Raw genomic sequence first — 23,948 nt, 5'->3', positions numbered from 1 at the left:
CATCTGAGGCCTGCAGGCCGTGGGTGATGGCTGGCAGCAGACACTGTGTGGGCAGCACCGTGTGGGCAGCACCGTGCTGACCTTTGGCTTGCTGGAGGCGGTGGCCGGGCGCTGCAGCCCCGCAGGTCACGTTGCACAGGCGCTCGTTCAACCCAACATCACCCCGGCGCCTGGCTTGGCACCGAGCGGCTTTGGCAAGGCCCCGGTGCCAAACATGTGAAGGGCCCTGCTCGGCAGCCCGCGCCCCAGGAGGGCAGCCAGAGATGACCGATAAGGCTTGTTTACGTGGCAATGATTCCCCAGCTCTAACCAGGAGCGTTTCCATGCTCGACCTCCAAAAATTCCTGCGCTACCCACTTGGCGATGAAAGGTTGCAAAACCCAGTGCACCCTTTCCTTGCCAGCGAGCAGCAGTTCCTGATGGCTTTATGTGGGAAGCACCAGAGCCTGCACTGACAACTCTGGACACGTAGCAGTGTCCTTAATCCCCCTGAGCAAAGGAAAGTAAACCTTACTGTAAGGACACAAGCAATCATGTTCTGTCTTTGTGGCAGTTTTTTCTCAGGACGCCAGGTTCCAGAGGCTGGGTAATTTGGCTACCACAGTGCAGCACCCCAAGGCACCCCGCTGTGCCTGCGGGATCCAAGCACCCACCAGGCCACCTGCCAGCACTGCAGCCTCCAGTGATTTCTCAAACCATCCCCAGGGGTTACCGTAGCTTTGCAAATGCTGCCATAGGCAGTAGGTGCATTGCTGCACCAGTATCTTGTCCTGACACAGCCAAGGTTTAGCCCAAGGAGGTTTCCAGTGTGGCCAAGTGAAGCTGCAGTCACAGAACCATGTGTGTGGACATCTCCAGCTCAGAATGGAGACAAACAGAATGTTGTCCCTATGTCACAGGGAATGAAGTGAATGGTCCCAAGTCCTGCTGCTGAATGGCGGTGAGTGGCAACCCCAAGCCTACACCAGGAGCCCTACAAGCAGTGCCCACCCCTTGCCCTTCCAGGTGTCTCCTAACATAGGGTCTTTGGCAAGTTAAAACAGGGCTGGAGGCAGAGTATTGTCCTGCTTCTGTCCTCTAGCAGAGACAAGAACCAAAACTAATGCATTTCAGTTGCTTTTATTTAATTAAAAAAAAAAAAAAAAAGTCAAAGTCATTGCAATCCCATTTAAATACAGAGATTTACAAATACGTCCAAAACAGGACTAAAATATTCTTTGAAATGCTGTATTTTTAAATATTGTGCTTTCATAGATACATAAGAAAATTAGCATATAAAAATACTTTACAAGGAATACACTCTAATATATGGATAAAAATACACATTTAAGTAATGCATTTCATCTTCATATCATTCAAAATGCATAGGAAGGGATACAAGGACCAAGTTTTTCTTCCTTTTTTAAAGCCTTTAATAAAAGTCTTCATTAAAAACCTATGAGAAGCCCCAGCGAGCTTCCACTGTTCAGAATATTGCATATAAAAACACTTTCGGCTGCACTGTCAATGCTCCACAGTATCAATTATGGCACATTATCTAGTTGTGGCAGCAATGGTATGGGATATTGCATACTTGAAGAGAAAATGGCTACAACGACAAGTAGCTGGATGGGGCTGGACACGTCTCAAAGAAACACCCCAATACATCGGGCTATTGCGCAGGGACGGAGCGGGGATGGATGCGGGGGTGAGTCCTGGCTCAGCAAAACAAGGAACATGCCGCGTACACCCCTACGGCACCCCGAACACAGCACCAGCACGAAGGTGGTGATGAAGGAACAAAAAGTATGAGCAGGGAACAGGGGCAGTGGTCACTGGGGCTGTGGGTCCCCAACCACGCGAGCTCCTCATCTCTGCCATGCCTGAGCCTTCCCAGGGAGTGTGATGCCAGGATCACACCCGCGCCGGGACATTAACATCATCATAAAGTGCTAGTACATGAAACACAGAGCGTCTGCCACAGGAGGAGCTCGTGGGGCCGGGAGGGGAGGAAGAAGAGCCCACAGCCACATTTTGACTCCGTCCTGGCAGGCAGATGAAGAAGCCGATGCAAATATCTCAGCTGCCTCCTCCCCATGGGCTGGGAGCACTCAGCAGGGAGGGACAAGCCGGGGGGGCACCATGCTTGTGAAGCCACGGAGAAGCCAGCGACAGGCAAAGGGGGCAGACCAAGGGCAAGCAGCCGAACCCACATGGGCACACACACTGCCAGCACAGGTGGGGACACGGATGCACAATCTCCATCTAACAAAGAGCTTCTCATGCCACTGCCTGGCAGAAGACAACAAGGTTTTATTAATTCAGCACATCAGGGGCAGCCCTGGGGTGATTGCTTTTCTGCTATTTACCTGGGGGCACAGCTTGCAAGCAACAGGTCTCCGTAACGCCCATCTGAACAAGGTGGCCAGGGATTTGGGTAGGTATTCAGGGCCTCCAGCCTTGGCACAGCGCTGTGCTCTGTATAACTACTGCAGCACAGGTAACTGCACTGCTCATGGGAAGCGATGGTGAGAGGAGTTGCCTCAGCGCAGGGCAGCGGGTGGTGGGGTGAGCCAGCCCTGATGGGAGAGGATGGAAGGGGCTGGCAGGAGGCAGCTGCAAATCCTGATTTCTGAACAAGAACCGCACCTAGCCACCAGCAAGCACGTTTTGAAATGTCTTTTAAACAGGGCCCTCCACGGCCCCGCACCAAAGTGAAAGGGGCTGCGGAAATCGATTTATCAGGAGTGTTTAAAGGGTGGAGCTGGGTACAACAGAAAAGGAAAGGCGTTTCAGTCTCGCTGTATGTGATTAACAGAACAAACAAGAAAAATAATAGCACCATGTGTGTTTGTAGGATGGCCAAGGCCTTCAGGGCGACAGCCTGGGCACAGGGGATGCCCTGCCGTGGGGGATGGCGAGGGATGCTCCTTCCTCCCTGCGCTGCCCACGGCCCGAGATGCACGTCCAGATCCGGCCTTCCCAGCAATTTTTGGCGGTCTACAGGCGACAGCTCACCGAAGACCCACCTCCCCACTTGCAGGTTATGGTACACACAGCGTTTACAAATACCAGTGCAAAAAAAGAGGAAAAACACCCCAAATACCACAACGGCTTGGCAGAGGCCCCCGGCGCCGGCCACTCAGAGTGTCTGGATGCTCGCCTTGAGCTCGGCGCCGCGGGCTGCCTGTGCCGGCAGCTCTCCGTTCCCCTCCAGGGGAGCGTTGGCAGCCAGCGCCAAGGGGTTTCGACTGATCACCAGGTCCAGCTTGTCTCCAGCCTCTGAGATCAGGGGGACGGCCAGACAGCAGTCAAAGTCTCTCGTTCGGATGCGGTTTACCTGCCGGGATGGATTTAGGATGTGCCATGGGGAGGAACAACAGAAACACCGTGTTTGTTAGTCAGAAAACGCAAGGCTGGTGTTAAACCCACACCTGTGAACCACACAATGCCCAGGGGGACTCTGAGTGAGGGGTCACAGCAGAGCTGAGCACGGGCCTCCCATCAAGCTGGGCACGTCCTTGCTTAGCTGAGAAATAACTCAGTATCTGGTAGAGGAAGGGGGAAAAAGTCTGGAACAGGAATAAATCCTGAGCCCTGGAGTCTAGGACAGTGTTGTGACTATTAAACTCTACAGGGCTCAAAATCAATTCTCCAATTCAAGTTGGCGAGAGAAATGTTGCAACTTTCCACATTTTTTTTGCCATCATGGCTTTTACTGGATTTAAATCTGTGATGTGTGGAATTCAGTGCCTAGAAAACAAACACAACACAGACTCTGAGGCTTCAGTCAACCATTTTCCAGCTCAGCCAGCAGCAAATCAGGACTATACTGAACAGTTCCTGCTTCTCCTCTCCCCATTTACACCCTTCATTTTGGAGGAGTCTGAATGCATTTCACATGGGCTCAGAAGAAGGCTGCCGAGGCTGCAAATCCTCTCTGCAGGATTCAGCAGTGAAAGCGCTGTTCCTTTTGCCTCTTGCAGATCTTCAAGCATGTTTCTAGGCTGGGTCACCTGCAAGAGCCACCCCAGCTGTCCTGCCTACAGCTACTGGAGCACCTGGGCTTGGTGCCACAACAGCCCCAGGATGGAGAGGGCTGGCAAATGGCATGGGGAGGGGAGGCAGGGAAGGGAGAAAGGAATTTCCCACCCACCTTTGGAGTGAACATAACCCCTGAGGCCAGGCATTGCTTCTCTCTCTGGATAAGGGCTGGATGAGGCCACGCAACCTTTGCATCCAAAACCCTTTCCCAGGATTAATGCGTGCCCACGGAGCTGGGCTGTGTGACGGCAGCAGTGTCCCCTGCCCTATCTGGCATCCACGCAGCTGCACCCAACACCGCTCCTTACGGAGAAGTAAGTGCCTAGCAACAGTTTCAAGATAGTGCAGGGACAAGGAGAGAGAAGCCATGAGTTTGCTCTGCCTTTGCTCCATGCTGGCAAGGCGGCTCCAGAGCAAAAATGAAGTTAGTGCAATGCCACGCTCTGGCTAATCCATCCAGCCGAGAGGCAGAGGGTCCTTGGCGGGGAACTGGGTGCTTTGCTGGCCTTCAGAGCTGGAGCTTGCTTGCAGACATCTTCATGCCCATCACCAGCAGCACTGAGGAGCATCCTCAGCAATGCATCTCTGCCACAGGTGTCAACAGGACGGCAAATCTTCTCACAGGTGGAAGCCATGCGGCACGGCGTATCAAAGGGGGGGTCTCAAAAAGTCTCCACTCCGCTCTGTTTAGGATTTCAGGCACACCTCCCGGAGCACTTGGCACTCGCAAAGAGCGACACATCCAACATTCAACAGCAAGGCAGCCTAGAGCCTAATTAGCTTCTTGTTCATTCTTGCACCATCTTTTATTTGAAGCCGAGAAAGAATAATTGTATAGCAGCCAACTGGCTGGAGACCATAACAAGCTTAAACAAGGTTCCCCACAGCCCTGCCAGTTCTCCAGTTACCTGCTGTACATAATATATTGGCTCTGACTCTACTGCTAACAGCCCCCGCCTAGAAATTAGTAAAACTAAACATCTTTCTGAGTGTTTCCAAATATGGTCACAATATCTGCATTTCCAAATGGTGGCAACTTTTCCAGCGGGGTTGCACTTTCTCAATTGCTATCTGAGTTGCCCCAAAGCAAAACTTGTGATTTTTCATCCATATAAAGGTCCTTTCCAAGCTCCAAAACTCACCGTGCTCTTCTTGTCCCTCTGGTAGGCAGATATGCCCAAGTTATGTTAATTACAGACTGTGCTTTTGACCAGAGTTTTTATTCTCTTTCTGCATCGGCTGTTTCAGATCAAGTATCTTTTGAAGAAAAATATCCGTGAAAAACAATTTGCTTGAAGGATGGTTTGTTCCTAGAAGGCTGTTAGTTGTCAAAGGCATGCACCGAACTTCATGAACACTGCTCAATTCCACAAGGGGAGATTCACTAGAACGCATGTTGGCAACACAGTCTAGTTCATCCAAAAATCACCCTCTTACACGATAGCAAAAGGACCAAGGGTGAGGAGGGAAAGCAACACAGCTTTTTGGTTGTTTTGGTCGTAAGCTGCCCGAGCTCAAAATGGCCATTGCTGGGACAGGCTCTGTATGGAGGTGCTCCCTGGGATGGGTGTACTCTAGGGGAGCCAGCTTTGCTACCTCGTGGTTTGTTATTGTAAAACACAGGTCTCAGTGAGAGCGTGGTGGTAGGTGCTCACCTAGTTGGCTAACTATTACCTTTCATTAAAGTTAGTGCTGCCATGGGTGGGTCTCACTTCTCTCTTCCTCTCAGCCACTCATTCACTCCGTCCCAGCCTCCAGAACTGCATTTTGCATTTATTACCTGAAGCACTCTGTCATATGGCTTGAGGCCACACTGATCTGCTGGCCCATCCGGACGGACCATATTTACATAGACACCTTTTTCTAACAGGCCGTCCGACACACTGAATCCGAAGTCTTCGCTCTCTGCGTCTTTGTGGAGTGTCATCTGGAGGGACAGAAGCAGAAAGCACACGTTTTAATGCTGCAGAGGCCAGAGGAGATGTACAGGGTTGGCAGGACAGCAAGAGCACAGGTAACGTGTGTGGGCCTCGAGCAATTCTGCTGCGAGTCTCCTGGGTGGATTTTAAGAACTCAGCTAATGCAGATTGAGGGACAGCTGATTCCCCCCACCATAACTCCCTTTGCTTCCCAAAGCTGGGAACTCATTAGGCTCTGGCTCCATCACTGTGCTATGGGCTGGGGAAGCCTCACAGCTGTGCAGTCCTTGGGAAGGACGGAGCCCAGGCTGATGCACAGGAGCAGCCCACCTGGCCTCCAACTCATCTCCAAGCACAGCCAGCACCAGATGCTCCAGCAGAAAGAACAGCCACCCCCTAACATGCCTAATTACACAGCTCTCCTCCTTCAGGAATGAAGAAGTTTTATTTAAAGGTGCATTTGCCATGCCCTGAAGGACAAGAGCAGATCAAACGTGAAACAGTTGTTTTTCCTAGCTGCCCTAAGTGCAGGTTTTGCTCTAAAGTCACACTAGGAAAGAAAAAGGCAATCAGATTTTTTGAAACCTCTCCAGATCCCTTCCCTACTTGCGTTCTGCATCAACAGTTTCTACAGTTAATTAATTACTCCTTCTAATTGCCATCGCCTTGCACCACACTTAAACCTAAACTTGACTGAATTCAAAAAAGTATCTCTTCACTGAAGTCCTACCATTTGCATCACTTTTGGAAAGGCTGGGGATGAAGAGGAGGGGGAGGGAAAATACATTATTTCTTAGGAAAAGTGGCCTACGGAGTGGTGCGTGCTACTGGAAAAGTGTCAGCTGGTCTCCATGGGGCCATACATGGAGCTCTCTCACCTGTATCTGTAGCACCAATTAATGAACCACAGAAAACAGGGACCTGGAAACCTCATAAAATAAAGGCAAACAGCAAAGCACGGGTTTCAACCCCACCAAAGCATGGCAGCTAAGTCCTATTACACTCCTGAAGAGGCCCCTTCCTCTTCATCTGACTCTCTGAAAACCTCTGCTGCACACCTTGGTCGGGGACAGCTTTGGCAAGGAACATTTACCAACAGTCCCTTTGAACAAAGGATGTTTCCTACAGGATTGCAAAACACCCAGCAGCTTTTACCATCGAGGGGGGCCACAGCCAGACCAACCCCTGGCTACACAGACCTTGTGAAACTCGAGGGGGGTAGGGGACATGATTTCCTGCATCTCCTTCTCCATCTTCTTCATGTCCAGGTTCCTCTCGTTCTTCTTGGCAGGGGAGCTGCTGCCCTCGGTCTGTCCGTCATCACAGCCGGTGTTGGCTTTCCTCAACGGGCTGAGTCCCGACGGGTTGACAGAGTCCAGGAGCAGCTTGCTGCCCTCCAGGCCCAGGTTGTGGACGCTCCCCGTCATGATGGATGCCTGCAGGGAAAAGGCACAAAGTCACTCAGCTGAGCTGGCAGCGGGAAGGGACGGACTGTGTGGCAACAGAAATAGCAGAAAGGACAACAGGGGGGCACCCTGGTTCTCGTTAATCAGAAAGGTAAGGACCAAGAAGCTCTTTCATTTGGCTGTAAGAGCCATTTCCAGATGGAAGGAAGCATCTGTGGAGCATCTCCTATCCAGCTCCCCATGGCAGGGTGTCAGAACTAGGTGGTCTTTAAGGTCCCTTCCAACCTGAGCCATTATATGGTCTTTTTGATGTCCCCTTCTACACAAACAGGATGGGGCAGACCTCATTTGGGGATCTTTTGGGATTTGAGATGGATGAACATCCTGATCCTGGGGCTCGCAGAGGGACTGGTGTCAGCCTGGATCTCCAAGCCTACGTCTGTGTGCTGCAGCTCCCTGTCAGCATCACCCCATGCTGGCAAGGCCCCAGGAAGGCAGAGCTTTGGGCTCTGCAGAGCCCAATTCAGCAGAGAAATGAGGATTTTATCTGTCAGTAAATGGGAGCCTTCACTGAGTAAAACTGAGTTAAAAATATGAAATTAAGTAGTATTTAAGCCTGGTCATCCTCGATAACATCCATTAAATGATGCCCCTAAGTAGATTCTACTCCATTTGGCAATGCTTTTCACTAATGAGATTGCATTGATCAAAGCTAACGAAGGAGTCAAGAATCCAGACTGGAACCTCAGCTGGCTCCAGGTCCCAGAGCCCACTTACACGGCATAATGAAAGCCGTCATCGTTCCAAAGTTCAGGCTCTAAGGGCCTGCAGCCCCATTAAATGTCAAAAGGTAGAAGAAAGAGAACGAAAGGTAGGGAGCAGATAGCAAAATTCAGCAGCGCTAAGTATGGCAAGTCAAAGAGCAATTGCTCCTGTGCACAGGGGAAATACCATCCAACTAAACCTCTAATCACGGCCCGCTGGCTCTTTGCTCCGAGCTGGAACAAAAGCAAATAAAGCAGATTCAGGTGGCAGTAATGAAAATGCCAGTACTACCCTTTTAGCTTGTGAATTTCCCAGCACTTGCCAGGTCCTCCTGAAAAAAAATGACTTAATCACCTTGAGTTTGGACAAAACTCAAATACCTGCTACCCACTGGAAGGATGCTGAGTTACCACATAGTTGGATTAACAAACGCTGTGTTCTGCAGCCAGCCAGGGTACATTCGTTCATTGACCTCAGGCAGCCCCAGCTCCCCAGGACACCGTGCCACACCGACACCGGCACTGCAGGGCCAGGGAGCGGAGCAGAAACATTCCCACTCTCACTGCTGACTTGGGTCAGGACTTCTTTTAACCGAGACCTTCAGGGTCCCAACCTAACACGGGATGTCTCTAGCAATTCAGCTACACAATCCCATTCTCACTGCAACCATCACCAGTAGGAAAGTTGGTTTGGGGGATTTTTGGGAAGAGTCCCATGCTGCAGCAGAACGGCGGCAGTTCAGCACTTGGCAGAGGCAAGACAAATCCCAAATCTACCTTCCCTAACATTTGGGCATCCCTGTCATCCTCCCCAGGTGTTCAAAAGGCATCAGGCAGGTATCTCATGGGTGCCAGGCAATTGAATTCTAGCTATCTTGGGGCTTCTTGCATGACTCTTTTTCTTCTTCAAATGTAGAACATGAAGGATCAGACTTACAGAGAGACCTGACATCAAATCACAGAGCTGGGGCTTGGAAACCTGCAATACAGCAAGAGCCCAGAGAACACCACACCTCCCACACCACGCCTCGTGGAGGACAGTCAAACGGACAGAGGAGAACAGGTTACTGGTACGTTGGATTCAGTAAAAGGTGAGCTGAAAGCCATCAGACTTCTGCTACAAACACCGCACTTCTCTTTGTCCCCAGAACTTTCTAAAACACTCTAAAAATGTGCTAAATACACCAAATCCCCAGAGCTGTTCATCTTTGTAAAATTTCTTTGCATTTTTCAAAGCACTGCTGTAATTGCCAAAGCTCCAAACAGCATGACTCAAAAGCCCACACATCCCTGCACCATGAATCTCTGGAAAAGGCATGGGCAGAAAGATTATTTTCTCTATCCTGGCATTTCACAGTAGCCAAACAAATCCCTTTTTTTCCCATTAAGATCAGCCATTACACAGAAGGGAAACATCTCTGCATCATTTCAGAGCAGTACTTTTCCTTAAGCAGCCACCAGCGGTTCAGAGAGGCCGATAGCAGCTGCCTCAGCTCATTTCTAAATAAATCCAGGTCCAGGACATAATTGATCAAGGGAAGAAGTTACAGCTTGTGTTTTTTTTTTCAGGTTTTGTCTTTTTGTGTATTTAAGTCAGCCTTCTTAAACAGTTAAGACTACCAATAATATCACTTCATGCTTCAGCACAACGTATGTCACTGAGATTCCTCCCCCTCTTAAAATTGCTAATGATGAAGCAGGAAAGAATTAATAAGTCCCTCATCACTTGTATTTTCACAGAGAGACCAAACCAGGATTTTCTTTTTTCACCTCCAAATATTCAGAAGCTGCCTTTTCGCTCGGAAGCCCAAGCAATATGCAGTAGTGCATAAAAAAGCAGACTGCAGAGAGACAAGGGAGACCTACCCCACAGGATTTGGGGTTGTACCCCTCTGTAATGGGCATCCTCTGCTGGCTGAAGCAAGCCCACAGACCACAGATGCCCAGAGAGCATCTCCGACTCCAAATCTGTGTTATGACGCTGGAGCAGCCAACGCAGTCCAGCAGCTGGCATCTCTCCAGGCACCTCATCAGACCTTGCATGGGGACGCCGTTCCTGCATGACGTGCCAGAGCAGCACCCACCAGTTTCCAGTCTCCTTCGTGCCTTAGGGAACTACCTTGGCCACCGACCCCATTTTAGGGCTGATGGAGGACACAGCCTAGTGAGCATTCCCCAGTCCGTTGTACCCAGAAAGCTGAGGGAGAGAGGAGCTCCCTGGGTCCTGCTCCTCCATGTATGATGTGGTGGGAGCCAGGAGGCCCATGGCTGGGTCCTGCTGGGCAGGTTTAGTGCCCGCTGCTCTGCAGTCTCAGGGGAGGTTTTTATTTGCATCCCACAGCTCAGAAATGGAGGCTCCCCGTCCTATAACCGGACACAATAACATGACCTACAAAGCATTTTGGATAAAGAAAAGAGAAAGTGGCTTGTGAAGAGAGGAAACACCTTTATTTCTGCAGGAAGCAATCACTTTCTCAGATTTTTCCAGAGGAAGGCTGGCTGAAAAGCTTCCAATTACCCATTTTACTGAAACAGTTTCCGGCAGAGCAACAGCTGAATGCAAGGCGCATGTTGAGCCTGTCTGTACTTTAAGTAAGCCAAGGCTCCAGCCCCAATGGGCTTTTGGGGGCTCATTTTGCTTGGCCTCTGAGTGCGTTTGACAGACACTATCTCCCCAAGTCGAAGGCTCACCGTTTGATAAGGAAGGTTTGCCAACAGTCACGTGCAGATTGCTGGCCAGCAACAGCTTGCAAAAAGAGTGTGGAGTTACTGGTGGGTAATTCCTCAGCTCAGGGGAAAAGTGCACGCAAGTAACTGCCTAATGAGATGTAGTTATCCATTAGCACAGCCCCTGAAATGGATTAAACTCGAACCCTTTCTCACACCACTGGCAGCACAGGGATGCTATGGGCGAGTAACATGTGGGGGAAACAGCTCAGCATTTAAGTCAAGAGCAAAACAGATCAGCAGAAAATTCAGAAAGTGATTTACCTCAATCTCCCTCAAAAGTTCAGACTGGCCGCATGTTTCCAAATCCTCCAAAGCTTCTCCAAAAACACGCCAAAAACTATCCTCGTGAGTGGTCTCAAGGCCATTTTGGCGGTTGGGGTATCTGTTGTAACGTAGGAACCAAACATTGTCAGCACTCTTCTGCAGCGCGATGAAAGCCGCGAGGCTACAGCAAGTGTCTCACCAGTAAAAGCAGAGACTTGAAGAGTCTTCATATACAAAAGCAAACAATATGAACTTTTCAGACAAGAGTCCGAATACGAGACCTCCATGCATTTACTAACGGGGCAAGCGTCCTTCAAAGGAAGAATTAAGTTGGTGTAGTAATGTCAAAGTTCAAAGGGTAAATTAAAAAGTGCCTGTAGGAAGATTGTAGGTTTAGGAAGACGTTTTGGTGAAATAGAGAAGTGAAAGAAAAAAGGATGCGTTATGGGTAAACCAGGAGCCTCAGAGACTGTTAGTACAAAGGCTGATGGGATAGAGCTCAGATCTGAGACACAGAACACCTGAGAAGAGAGAGAAAAACACAGAGGGTAACAGACATGGTGAGAAAATGATAAATACATTAGGTATCTATGAGAGTAATAATGCAAAGGTGTATATAAAAATGATTTCCCTAGGCTGGACAAGTAAACACATACTACAGCAAGCAATATCGACAGTGTCAGCGTATAACCCATCCAAACCGAGGTTCATTTGCTTGGGGATGGCCAAGGAGGTGAGCTCTCACATTCAGGAGATTTCTGTGCTACACGAGTCATTGAACCCACTGCTGTGGACAGACTGTTAACCAACTCTGTCTACAGCAGAGAACGAGGACAGTGATAACCTCTCAGGCTGGTGCAAACACGTGTTAATGTGCGCACTGCGCGTGTCCCGCTGGGGAGTCAGCGATTTCCCACCCAGTGGTTTCGGTGTCTCTTATCTCTGACCACAAAGTCAGGTTCAATTCTTGGACTTCTAAAGCAAACAGCAATTAAACATGCTGAAGTCCTGCAAACAAACTAGAGAAGTAGGTGACACTCTTGTCCAGCCACTGCTTACCGAACACCAGGCGCTGGGAAACCTGGGTGATCAGCGTGCAGTGTAACAGGAGCCTCTTAAAGGAAACTCTGTGGTGTTAAATCAAAATCACAATATATCCACTAATGTATCACAGGGAGATATCCCAGGGGGACAGTGACATTAGAACAGCCTTAATGCATCTTCCATGCATCTTACGCAGAGCTGCATGGACAAGGCTCCACCTCTGCAGCATCTGGCAGCTCCCTGCATGGCACAGCAGGCATCAGAGCTAACAGGAGGGGACACTTACCCACCAGGGCCACTTAGCAAAGTCAAAACATTTTACGTGAGTACAAGTCAAAGTGAGCTTAGCTTCAATTAGACATGTAATAACTCCTTGGGATAGTAACAGAACTCTTTTTCCAGATCTGTATTAATAGCAAAGTCTTTGGCAATGCTTTTCATCCAGTGGTTTCAATAGGATTTTATAGCAGGCAGAACCTCAAACACACATACTTTTGTTCCTTGTGGGATCCTGGCCTGCCTGGAGAGTGGTATCTGACACGGCTTATTTTATTTTAAATTAACCCCCTACCTTTCATCAGAATCAGCTTGTAAAGCAGCAGCCTTTAACACCAGGCAGAGAGGTCAAAAAAACACCCAGCAAGACTTTACAAAAACAAACCCAAATTTCCCCCCATAAGGAATTTTCAATTCTTTCCCCTTACTCATTTCCTTCCTCTGCTCCCAGGTTTCCTAAGAGGCAAATGTCCCTTCCAGTTACAAGTTTCTTGCCTCTCAGCTCAGCAATACAACAAACACGCCCAGGACTCGGATGAATCAGTACAGGTTCTCACACCACCAGGTCAGCAGGATTTTCCAGGCTAAAGGCAGCTGGGGTTAGAGACATTTTGTTTTTCTCCCTAATAATAAGGGCTCAGCAGCATGAACCGTTTCACTTGCACTTTGATATCAGGGCTCGGAGCCCTCATTAGGGACACGCAGGGCTTCGAGGGCTCAGATTTGCTAACTTCAGCTGCCAGCGGCCTCGCTGGGAAGGCCGAGAGATCAACGACCTCTGTGAGCCGGCTCTCGCTGAGAGGCAAAACAAGAACAAAGTCTCAGCCGCTGCCAGCCTTCCTGCCAGTTTGATCATCTTTAAATAGGTGGAAATGGCCATGAGATGTTCTAAGGGTTTTGTTTTGACAAACAAAAATTAAGGAAAAATAATTAATAACGAAAAAAAGAACCGACAGTAACAACACGACACACACGACTATGGGGACTCTGGAGGATGTCGAGGGGAGGGTTAGTTACGAAGCAACGAGGCTTGGCTACCGTGTGTGGGTCAGTGGCCAGGGCAGACAGATCCAGCAGGGTTTTCACCCAAAGAGAGGGGCAGCTGTAGCCTCTTCTGTGTGCTTGGGTGGCCCTGCAGGATTTCTGTGGCTGAGGTGGGGGATTAGCTCGACCGTGCTCACTTGGCATGGTTTTGTTTGTGTGTTGGAAGGGCCGAGGTGTGACAGAAAAAGAGCTCCAGCCACACCTTTGGGAGATTTTAACTGGAACATGCAACCTCATACCGGTCCTACAAGAGTTTTGGTTGGTCTTTTTGGCTTTGTGACAGTATTGTGAAGCTGCATCCTCACTCATCGTGTCTGGCCAACACAACGGAGGACAGCCCTGGCCATGACTACTTATTACACCTGAACTATGAAAGTACTGCAGCCTTTACGTGGTAGGAGTAGAAGACATGGTAAGAACCTGTGGTCCATGCAGCTGAGACTGCCCTAACTCCAGATATAAATGTCACCTGGCCGTGGCAGATGTGCTGCAGAGTTATGCCCAGGGCAAGATGGCAACGTGGAGGTGGTTTGACAGAGCAGATCAGCACCCCAGCACCTCACCCCACAGCTGCCTGACGCCAAGATGGGGGCATCACTGGCCCTCCCCACCTCTGGCTGATCCAATCCATCACATTCAGTGTCCTTGCACCCTCATGTTTCCCCCCTGCCTCCTCCCTCCCCTCCGCACCTGCTGGGCTTGTCCCAGTCGTCTTCACTGAAGCTTCCATCCATGTAGGGGTAGTTTTTCCTGGGGTCCCCAGGAGGGGTGCTGCTCTTTTGCCTGCTGTGTCTCCATTCGTGTGGATGAAGGGCAATGCCCGCAGCCTGAGGTATGTATGTACCTAGGGAAGGCAAGCAGCAGGGGAAAAAGAGGTTAAATCCCTGGTTAGAAAACCGAAGCGGATAAATCATACTGAGCCAAGACAGTTTCCTTCCCCAAAACCCAAACCTGAGGCCATCTGGATTACACTCGGCTTCTAGTTCAGTCTTTCACAAGGGGACATTCTTCTCATCTCTTCTTGCTTTAACCAAACCAACTTCTCATGATCAAATGGATCATTAATATGAAACCAGACAAGTTTCACTAAGTTTGCCCCCAAGGACTTTCCCATACTGCAAATCCCAGATGCAAATCCAACACTTGTCACAAGACCTCCAAGTCTCATGAGGAGCTGCCTGGACAGAAACCTTCCAAAACAGAGCATTCATCAGCAACGTCAGTGCCATCTGCAATGGAAATAAATCTCCCAAGTCCCCTGCCTACCTCCTGCCCATTCAACATTTCAAAGAAATCCCCACAGCCCTTCCAAGAAACACCATGCACTTCCATCACACGCTGCGCCAAACGAACAGGAAGAGGTAACGGAGAAACACATAATTAAGGGAGACTTGACCTCCCAAACAGCTAAGAGCATTGGAAATACCCGAAGACATTGCCAACAGTTTCTTTGAAAATGCCAAGGCCTGTTATTTCACTTAGCTGAGTGTTTCCTCTGTGTGTTTTTAAAGGTTAGACTGCTCTGGAGAGAGCCCCAGAAAAGGGCCTGCCAACATTGTACAGCAGTCAGGAGCAGTTGCTGTTTGCCAGAGCAGGAGAACAAGGTCCCTGGGTGCAGGGCCCTGCAGTCGGCAGGTGGGAGGCTGGGGCTGGGCGCAGGGGGCCAGGGACCGCAGGGACACGTGTGTGGAGCTGTCACTTGGGTGCCACCGCTTCTACCTCCTCCTTCCCGAGAGAAGGGCTGGATCCCTGGGATTCAGAGCCACCTGGTGGCATGTTCCCACCAGGCCCAGCACAGCTCCCTCGCTCGAACACTTCCCTGATTGGTTTCCTAAAGCTGTGGATGAAATTAAAACCCAGGAGGCTGCAGAGACTGATCTGGGGGATCCCATTCAGAGAGTAAACTCCAATCTCCAGACGCAGTGCTGCCACGCAGCAAAGTGCAGTTACCAGGAAAGATCAGACAGCCCCTGAAGCGAAGCTGATGGCTATGGATATGGGGTAACGGCATCAGCCCCACTTTTGAACACATAGTTTCCAGTCACTCACTCTCAGTTTACAGGTAAAAGCAATTGCTTTGCTAAATCCAATGTCTGACTTGCATTAGCATCCAATTAGATGGAGAAGGATGGCAGCATTAGGCAGGCCAGGGGATTCCTTGTTAACAAAGTTTCCTGTCGCAAATGCACTGCCAAATTAAGACTTCAGACCAAGGAGGATGCAGGCATGATGGAGGTGAGATGTTGGCACCATGCTATCCTTTGAGGTTTTCTAAGTCAGACTGCACAGGCAGACACCTTGCTCAGTACACTGGAAGCACTTTGCAAGCCCGCTCCTGGAGCACTCCTCCTTGTTTTCATGTAATATTCAGGACAGCAGTCTTTTCACCAATTTCCTTTTGTGGAGTTGATTCAGGGTTTTGTTTTGTTTCAACATGGGCTAATAGTAGCTTACATCACTAAATCTGAACTGGAATAACAATGTTCCAGTGCTTTTCTCCAAGAGAAAATCTATTCCCACGACTACAGCATCCTCCATCCCAATTCCATATGTCCGCCAGAAACCACAGCTGAATAAACCTGGCCTCCAAGACACATGTTCATCTGATCACTCACTGGAGAATTAGAGATCCTTTCTTGCAGCATTACCTTAATTATTTTGTTAAGTGAGTGCTTCTAGTCACAAGACGTTCTTGTGGATTTTAAAACATCCTGAAGAGGATTAATACATTCTACATGGCCTCTCTGGAGAATTAAATGTTAGCTATGGGCCAAATATTTTGTAAGACATATGGACAGCGAATACTTCCCTGGATTACGTGAATTATGAAGTGTTATAATGGTTTTGAAAATTCTGTGAACAGTACAGTGTCATATAAGCCAGAAGAAACATGCCAATAAAAACCTAAAATATATATATATAACTCAGAGCACCACATGAGCACATTTTAAAATACATTTTGTTCCTTGCTGAAAGCGAGAAGCTGTGCAAGTGCAGTCAGACCACGGTCTTTGGCTCACGTTCAGTCTCTAGACAGGCTTGGATGATCAGTCTGTCTTCGCCTTGGGCCAGAGACCCGTGAGAAAAGACACCCTGTCTTACCTTGGCTTCCATACCCAGCATCAATGCCGGAGCCATCCCATGACTCCATAGCACTGTCCACACTAGGAATTGTGGTTGAGTATATCTCAGAGAGCTTGCTCGTTTTCTGGGAGTCTGTCAGTTCATCTTCAGGGTCGCTCACTTCATTTATACTCCCAGACTTCTTGGGATAGGGTTCTGAAATCAGAATAAGCTGCTTTAGTAGGCACAAAGAACAAGCCTCAGGGAAAGGCTTAAGTAGACGTGGGAGCAATCCCAGGTAGTGTCCATGTCTTAAGAACCTCTTCAGCTCTTCAAAAGTAACTGGGAAAGGCCTATGCATCACAATTAAAAGCCATACTCTTATACCAAGCTGAAGGAAAAGAAAAAATAAAATAAAATAAAAAAAACTCAGAGTTTTCAGCTCTTTCTCTTCCAAGGAGCCTCAATTTTTCTAAGTTTCAGCAAGATTCCCATGACAACACAACCAGGTCCCAAAGTACCGCAGCTGAATTTGCAATGCTCTGTCAAAACTGTACAACCTCGGATCAATTCAGGGCTGATCACCACCCCCCCCCAAGAGTCTCCCATGCAGTCTCAAGACAATGGTGGAACTCCTGGATCTGATATTTTGAGGCTGAATTTCCCCTGATTAGTGATTGGAAAATTGAAAGCTGAATGCAGATGATGAAAGTCAGGCCTCCCCATTCATTATTTTAGCAATAATAGGCCTTTATTATCATTACACAAATTCCTTTTCAGGCAAAAGCTATACAAGGAATGGTTTCTCAGTACAAGCATTCTTGTACTGAATATTTTAAAGTCCTCATTGATTAGATATCCTGTTAGCCATCCACACCCTGGATCTCCAGCTTGCAGAGCATTAGCTGGGATAAAGAAGCCCTTTGAAAGTCTGCATTTTGTCAATGAGGACAGATTATCTTACCAAACAAAGGCCACTGTTCTAAAAGTCCCAATTTTCCGACCATTCAGAAGATTGCTCATCACGATTAACTCAAGATTACCTTGAAATTTCAATTACACCTGCTTCATTCTCAGAATGATTAACAAGTCTCCAACTGGCACTTGCACGTCAATTATTTCAGCAAGTCGCTGTGACGGTGCTAAGTGTCAGCAGGGGAAAAAAGAGTATTTCAGAGCAAGGATCAAGACATCTGCCTTCAGGAAATGAGTCTGAGGCTTCTTGAAGACGGATCAGTTCCCAAATTCTACTTCTAATTTGGTAGGTTGCTTCCTCCTGCCTAGGCTTCCTCTATAGCTGCATTGCCATACGTTTACCAAACTGCTTTGAGATCTACAGAAAAGTTATGATTAAGAGTGATACTACTTTTCCAGAAGCAATACAGACATCCCATGGGCCACTTGCATCTCCCCCACCCCAAACCAGGCTCCCCAACTCACTTTCCGTCTGTTTCTTGATCTTCAGAGTTACTGTCTCCCCCGCCATCTGCAGCAGGTGGATGGCTTCGCTCAGCGGTTTGCCCTTGAGGCTCACGTTATTAATTGCTAATATTCGGTCACCGACATGGATGGCTCCAGTTCTGGAGAGAAAGGGTGCTGTTAGAAAGTTCAGAGAGGCAACCTGTCTCAGGCCATTATGTTGCTGCTTGAAGCAATAGCAAATTAACTCAGCACTTTAAACATGTCTCAGTCTCCCCCTGGCATGCTGTGCACTCCTGATCATCCCCTGTGTATGTACATACATATATGCACAGGAACATATGCACACCTTGGGTCCCAGGCCCCTCAGTAGCTGAGATTTCAGGCCAATTTACATTTGAAACTCTTCAAAGCCATGAGGATTTATACGGTAAAAGCACAAGCAGTGGGAGATACCTACAGGTCATCACACGTGGAACTGATGGACAGAATTATGAGACAAAGCTAAACAAAACCCCAGCCCAACACAGACTGTGCATGCAAACATGAGCTGAGCCGGTTGTAAATCAGCTTATGATATCTTTTAAGTCTCCCCCCATGCAGCTAGAACACTGTGACACATCCCAGCACTGACTTTTGCTCTCAGATAAATAAATCCTTAGCTTCAGCAACAGCCAGGAATGAACTAACAAGTCACGGCAGTTCTCCTCCTCCTCCATCCTTCTCCCAGCGTCTGCCCACAAACATGGGCTCACTTTACCTCTCCCGTGTTTGCTGCTCTGCTCGGAAAGAGCAGGCAGGGCAGGACATGCTCATTGCCAGATCTGGCAGTCAACACAGGACCTTTCACTCGCTGCTGGCTGGGCTGTGCTCACCACACACACACTCCAGATCCCCAGTGCCAGCACACAAGAGCAGCAATCCTCTGCTCCAGCACTGCTACGAGATTTAGCTAACAGGGACCTCACATGATCAAGCCAAGAGAAGATGCAAATCTGCATGGTCATATCTTTTTGCCCACGGCAATGTGCCTCTCTCCAAGGTTGTATCTAGTCCAAACTGGACTGCTACTCCTGCAGAAACAGGATTTGATATACTATCACAGGCGAAACAGCTACTTGTCTTTCCCCCAAATGTGGAACTATAGCAGGAATGCTGCTGCAAAACATCTACAGTATGTAAATCTAACCAGGAAATGTAGCCAAAGAGCAGACAGAACTGATCAGCCTGCTGCTGCTGCTAAGATATTTGGACAGGTTGTCACGATGGTCCTGACCAGCCACTAGATGTCCGTCTTGTCCCATCCAAATCAGCCCTAAAAAGCCCTCAGGGAAAATTTGAGTCTTCAAATAAATTATAGATTGCACTGCAACCAGAATACATCTTAAAAGTTTCATCTACATAGTCGAAAAAAATCAAGCTTAACTGCTGACACTTTAAATGTGATCCTTTGCTGGCTGCAGTGGCTTAGATTTGAGGTTCTCCTGCTGCAGCACTGAGGCAGGAGCTGATCTTTCATGGGGATGCATCTCTTCCCCACTGTGCCAGCCCAACCGACCACCTCAGAACAACACAACTGCTCTGCAGAAACTGTGAGACTCCCTCAGCAGGGAAAACAGAAGCAGTTGAAGGTAAGTACTGTTCAGCCAGGTGTTCTTCCAAGGAGAGAAAGTAAATCAAAGCGCAGTCCCCTGAGCTGTCCACCTCCAGGCACTCCTCTGGGGACAAGCATGCTGAAGCCAAACAGGAGGGACAGAGAAACCTATTTCTAGCAGATGACCCCTGTGCCTCTCCATCATCATTCAAACATCCTTAGGAGCTGCACGCCCCATGCCCCTTCTTGCCTGACCAACACCAGAAAAGCAGAATTGAACAACAGTACGTCTGAAGGATTAAATGGGGCTGCAACCGCTCTCCAGAAAGTGCTAGAGGAGAGGTGACTGCATGCACATGGCAGGGATTTGCCTGGGGCATGGGCAGTTCCAGCATCCCTTTTTCCCCTTGTAAACATGGGCTGGTGCTGAGTGCTCCTGGACAAAACCTTCTTGCAGCCACCCACATGTATTTGACCAGGTGGCAGTAGAGGAGACTGTTAAACCCTTAAAAGCACTTCAAAACGTCAGCGATTGCTGAAAATTGCTCCCAGAGAACCATTAAACCTCGACCAGAATTGAATAGTATTGGCCCTTCCCCCAGGAAGGAGGAAAACAAGTCCCATGGTCAAGGGTAAAGCCACAGGCACTGAAGGAGAGGAAACAGAGACTGTGGGAGCGAGCCATCACTCGACACCAACCCAATATCCTGAGCTGCCTCTGTACAGTCCTATAGGACGGGACACGTACAAGGGGAAAAATGCTCAAGGTCAAGATAAAACCCAAGTCATCTGCATCTGAGGTTTTTCAGCTTAGACAGCCTGTCACCCGCTGTGACAGACATGTGACAGCTCCTAGAGGACACCCTGCCTTCCCCAGCACCGAGCGAGCTGCCAGAGCTGCAGTGCAGACTTTCATCTGTGCCTCTACAGGTGCAGCTGTTGTGTGACCCTTATCAGATGCCAGGACCCAGCCCACCCCATGTTGTTGCTGCTGAAATGTGTGCTTTGCTCCAGGAAAAGCCAGGCGCAGCTTTGGGTTTAACTCCTGACCTTCAGAAACCCGTCGTGCCCTTCAGAGCATGGGTAGAAGGGTGCCTGTAGCACAGAGATGGGTAGTGTTGACAGGGAAGGGACAAACTATTATAAAACTAAGAACACCCCTCTTCCCTTGACAAGGTCAAGCCACTCCTTTCTGCTACTCCCAGGAGAAAAATGTGCACCATCTCAGCAGAAAAATATGCACGTTCCTGCAGGCAGGCTTCATCCCAGTGCTCCTCACCCTCCCTGCAAGAAGCCAAGGTTACCTGGAGAAATCTCCATGCTGCTTTGTCCCCGCACTGCTCCCCCGTGCAGGCACTGTTATTCCTTAGCCTGCTACAGTGAACGTGCTGAATGGCTCTGTTGCTCTTCTCAAAAGGCTTTTCATTCCTTGCTGCGTGCCAGTTCCTGATCAAAATTCAATAGCACCGCAGCACTTGCCTGCACTACTTTTCTCCGCAGAGCAGTCACTGATGTGCATCCAAGTTCGAAGGAGGAACAGCCACAGCACTGCAAAGGGAACTGAGAGCAGCAAGGGTACAAAACCACCTACTGATGCCTTACATCATCTGGGTTTCTTGTCCTGAACCTCTCTCACGCTGGGCTGCAGGTACAGTGCAGGACTGCTATGCAGAAAAGCCTCGGATACCCCAGGGCTGGTGTTTTCTAGTGAAAAACGACTGAATCCTACAGAGTTGGGCAGTGACACAAAATCCCCAAAGAACCACTAATGACTGAGCTCATCCCTCTTCCTTACTTCTTACTTGGTTTTCTGTACCAAAGGAAAGCGGTGGAACTGTGCAGCACTGCACTTGCTAAGAGCTCGAGGAACCCGAGGCAGAAAGACGCACTGAGCTGTTACCGTTCAGCTCACAGGGAGCTTGGCCTTGAACCAGAAAGAAGCAAAAGGGCAGATCTGAAGTCAAACTTTGCCAAGGTCTAGCACTTCACACCTATTTGTTCAGAGCGTTTTTGCTGCCTGTTAGGCAGCACAGGGTAAAGCAGCCCCATGAGAAGCATGAGTCAGGGCTGCTGAAGTGATCTATTTACACGTCACAGCTACCGTACAGACAGAATAATTAAGATACAGCGCATGACTCAGTTCCACCTTATATTCTCAGCAGTGTCCTGATCCTTTAAATCCCACGCATGCACATACATTCAGACTCAGGCACACACACACAGCCAACCTCCCCGGCTGCTGAAGGTAAATCTGCACCTACATTTATGCAGTATAAATGTCTGCTGCTCTCAGGCACACCAGCCCTGCACTGAGATACCTCCGCATGTAACAGAACAATCAACCAGCAAAGACAGGTCGGAAGATGCCCAAAATCTGTGGTTTCAGTAGGACCCAGTGCTGCCATGGCCATAAGCTGTGGTTTAGCAGCAGGTGAACCCTGGCCAGAAGGATACGGTGCTTTCCTGGGCAGGCTGGGCATTCCCCACGCAAAACGTAGCATGGGAAATCAGATTAGGAAGCTCCTCAGTGGAAGAGAGGCAGATAAACACATTTTCCCAGCTGCTGCATTCAACCAACACACTGGATCTGACTCTGCCAGAAGTGCCCTGCTTTGAGCCTCTCTCACTGCCCTAATGGCACGGTCCTGACGAGCCCACATGTCCTGAACGTGGGTCTGAAAAGCCAGGCCAGCAGGGCTGCTCCTGCTTCACAGTGCGTGGTACCTTCATAGCACCTTTCCTTTCTAGCAGACTAAATGGCTAAAACACCTAAGAAGAGTTGCAGAGAAGGCTTTGTAAGCTTCAAGACCCTTTCCCACATTAGCTCAACCCCTCTGTTCCCAAACCTCACCTTTCTGCCAGCCCTCTTTTTGTCAAGCCTGAAATGACGATGGGATCGAAAGGTTCCTCTGTCCCAGAGATGGTTATCCCCAAGGGCCCACCGTATCGCTTCAGTTCCACCGTGTAGATAATAGCACCGGTCGTCTCCTGCTCATCTGGAAGAGAAAACAGGAACGCTGAGGTTTTTTCATTTGCCATAAGGAAGAGGTCATAAGAAAGACTTGCAGCACTTAGAAGCAAAACCCTTCAGCCTTCAGCTATGCTCATACTGAACAGGGTTTTAACCTTCCAGACTCCATTTAAGGGCAGAATAACAAAAATAAACTATAATCAATTGGAAAGTGGTGACCAGACAGGCAGAAGTCCTTATCTTTGTTGGTTTGCACTACCTATTGGGAAATGTCATTAAAGTGGACAGGCACCAGTTTGCATCAGGATTTCTGTACCAGAGTTATCTTCATCCTTTCTAATCTTCAATTTGACCAGGTCTTCACATTGCCTCAAAATCTGCACAGCATCCTCCATTGAGCAATTGTCGAGTCGGATGTTATCAATGGCTAACAGCTTGTCTCCCGGCTCCAAGGTGCCAGTTCTACGGGGAAAGAAGAAGAAAACTAAAGTACATTTGTATTTGCCTTTCAAATCCTGCAATGCATTCAGTTCTGCAGTGGTGATGACAATATTAGCTTTTTCTTCCCCTTGATCTTTTCTGGGAAACAAGCGTGAACAGAGGCTGGGGCAATTATAACTTACAGAGAGGAAGTTTGTGTAAACGTGCATCAACCCAGAACAAGGCAGGCAGATTACTTTGCCGCTCTCACCTACTTAGATATACAGCCTGGGTAACCTACGGCACTCAAAACTGCTTGATGTTTAACTGACAAATATTCTACCTTTTCTTAGAAACCAGCCCTCCAGCAGCACTAAATCCCCCTGAACGCCTTGCTACGAGGCGTTGGGATCAGAGGTGCAGTCAGTGAAGGCTGAGTTATTTGCACAGTTCTCCACCAGCACCCACAATTCAATCACTCCACTCATGTGGGCAGGAGCTGAGACGTAGCAAACTACCCGATGAGCCATTGCACCTTATGGGATAGAGATGTATATATATGGTACCCTTTAGCACATGTTCTTAGATGTTGAACATTCATCTGCAGGGTCTGCAGACCTCTGAATCTGCCTTGGCCATCTTCTCCATTAGCTCAACTCTTATTTGCTTCAGTAAAGACAGTTTTTATTCCAAACCCTACAGTGGTCTAAGAAAGCCTCTCAGGCTGACATCTGCTTGAATGCTGGCAAAATCCAGACCCAAGTGCTACTGCTGGGGCATCTTTCTGCCTCTCCTTACCGAAGTGGGTATTTTGCCTTGGGTTTAGCAGGCAGGAATTTCTGTACTCACCTATGTGCTACACTCCCCTTCTTGATGTCAGAGATGATCAAAGGCTCCCCAGGCTTTCTGCTCGCAGCTGTAAAAGAGACAAATGGGTACAACGCTCAGCCTGCTACCCAGGAGGGGAGTGGTTAATGGGGAAAAGGAGCTCGGAGGAAAGGGGATTTATAT

The 23,948-nt window shown here is 48.8% G+C and overlaps 1 protein-coding gene across 15 annotated transcripts in view; it reads right to left on the bottom strand.

Annotated features, from left to right (window-relative positions):
- Window positions 1–1,110: 1,110 nt before the first annotated feature.
- Window positions 1,111–23,948, bottom strand: part of GRIP2 (glutamate receptor interacting protein 2) — a 245,994-nt gene continuing 223,156 nt past the window's right edge. For 8 of the 15 annotated variants that reach the window (XM_038185845.2, XM_072044107.1, XM_038185846.2 and 5 more), the window contains exons 15-24: window positions 23,787–23,853; window positions 22,834–22,979; window positions 22,398–22,542; window positions 17,974–18,113; window positions 16,573–16,749; window positions 14,161–14,314; window positions 11,104–11,224; window positions 7,142–7,378; window positions 5,804–5,950; window positions 1,114–3,319 (exon numbers count right to left, since the gene is read on the bottom strand). In XM_038185845.2, coding sequence (XP_038041773.2) covers window positions 3,122–3,319; window positions 5,804–5,950; window positions 7,142–7,378; window positions 11,104–11,224; window positions 14,161–14,314; window positions 16,573–16,749; window positions 17,974–18,113; window positions 22,398–22,542; window positions 22,834–22,979; window positions 23,787–23,853 — 1,532 coding nt within the window. In that variant the 3' untranslated portion in view covers window positions 1,114–3,121. The other 7 variants (XM_038185844.2, XM_072044108.1, XM_038185850.2 and 4 more) reach the window with 5 other exon arrangements.

This window comes from Anas platyrhynchos, chromosome 13 (genome assembly GCF_047663525.1).
Source record: "Anas platyrhynchos isolate ZD024472 breed Pekin duck chromosome 13, IASCAAS_PekinDuck_T2T, whole genome shotgun sequence".
NCBI classification, from domain to species: domain Eukaryota; kingdom Metazoa; phylum Chordata; class Aves; order Anseriformes; family Anatidae; genus Anas; species Anas platyrhynchos.
This window is presented reverse-complemented; position numbering and strand designations above follow the sequence as displayed.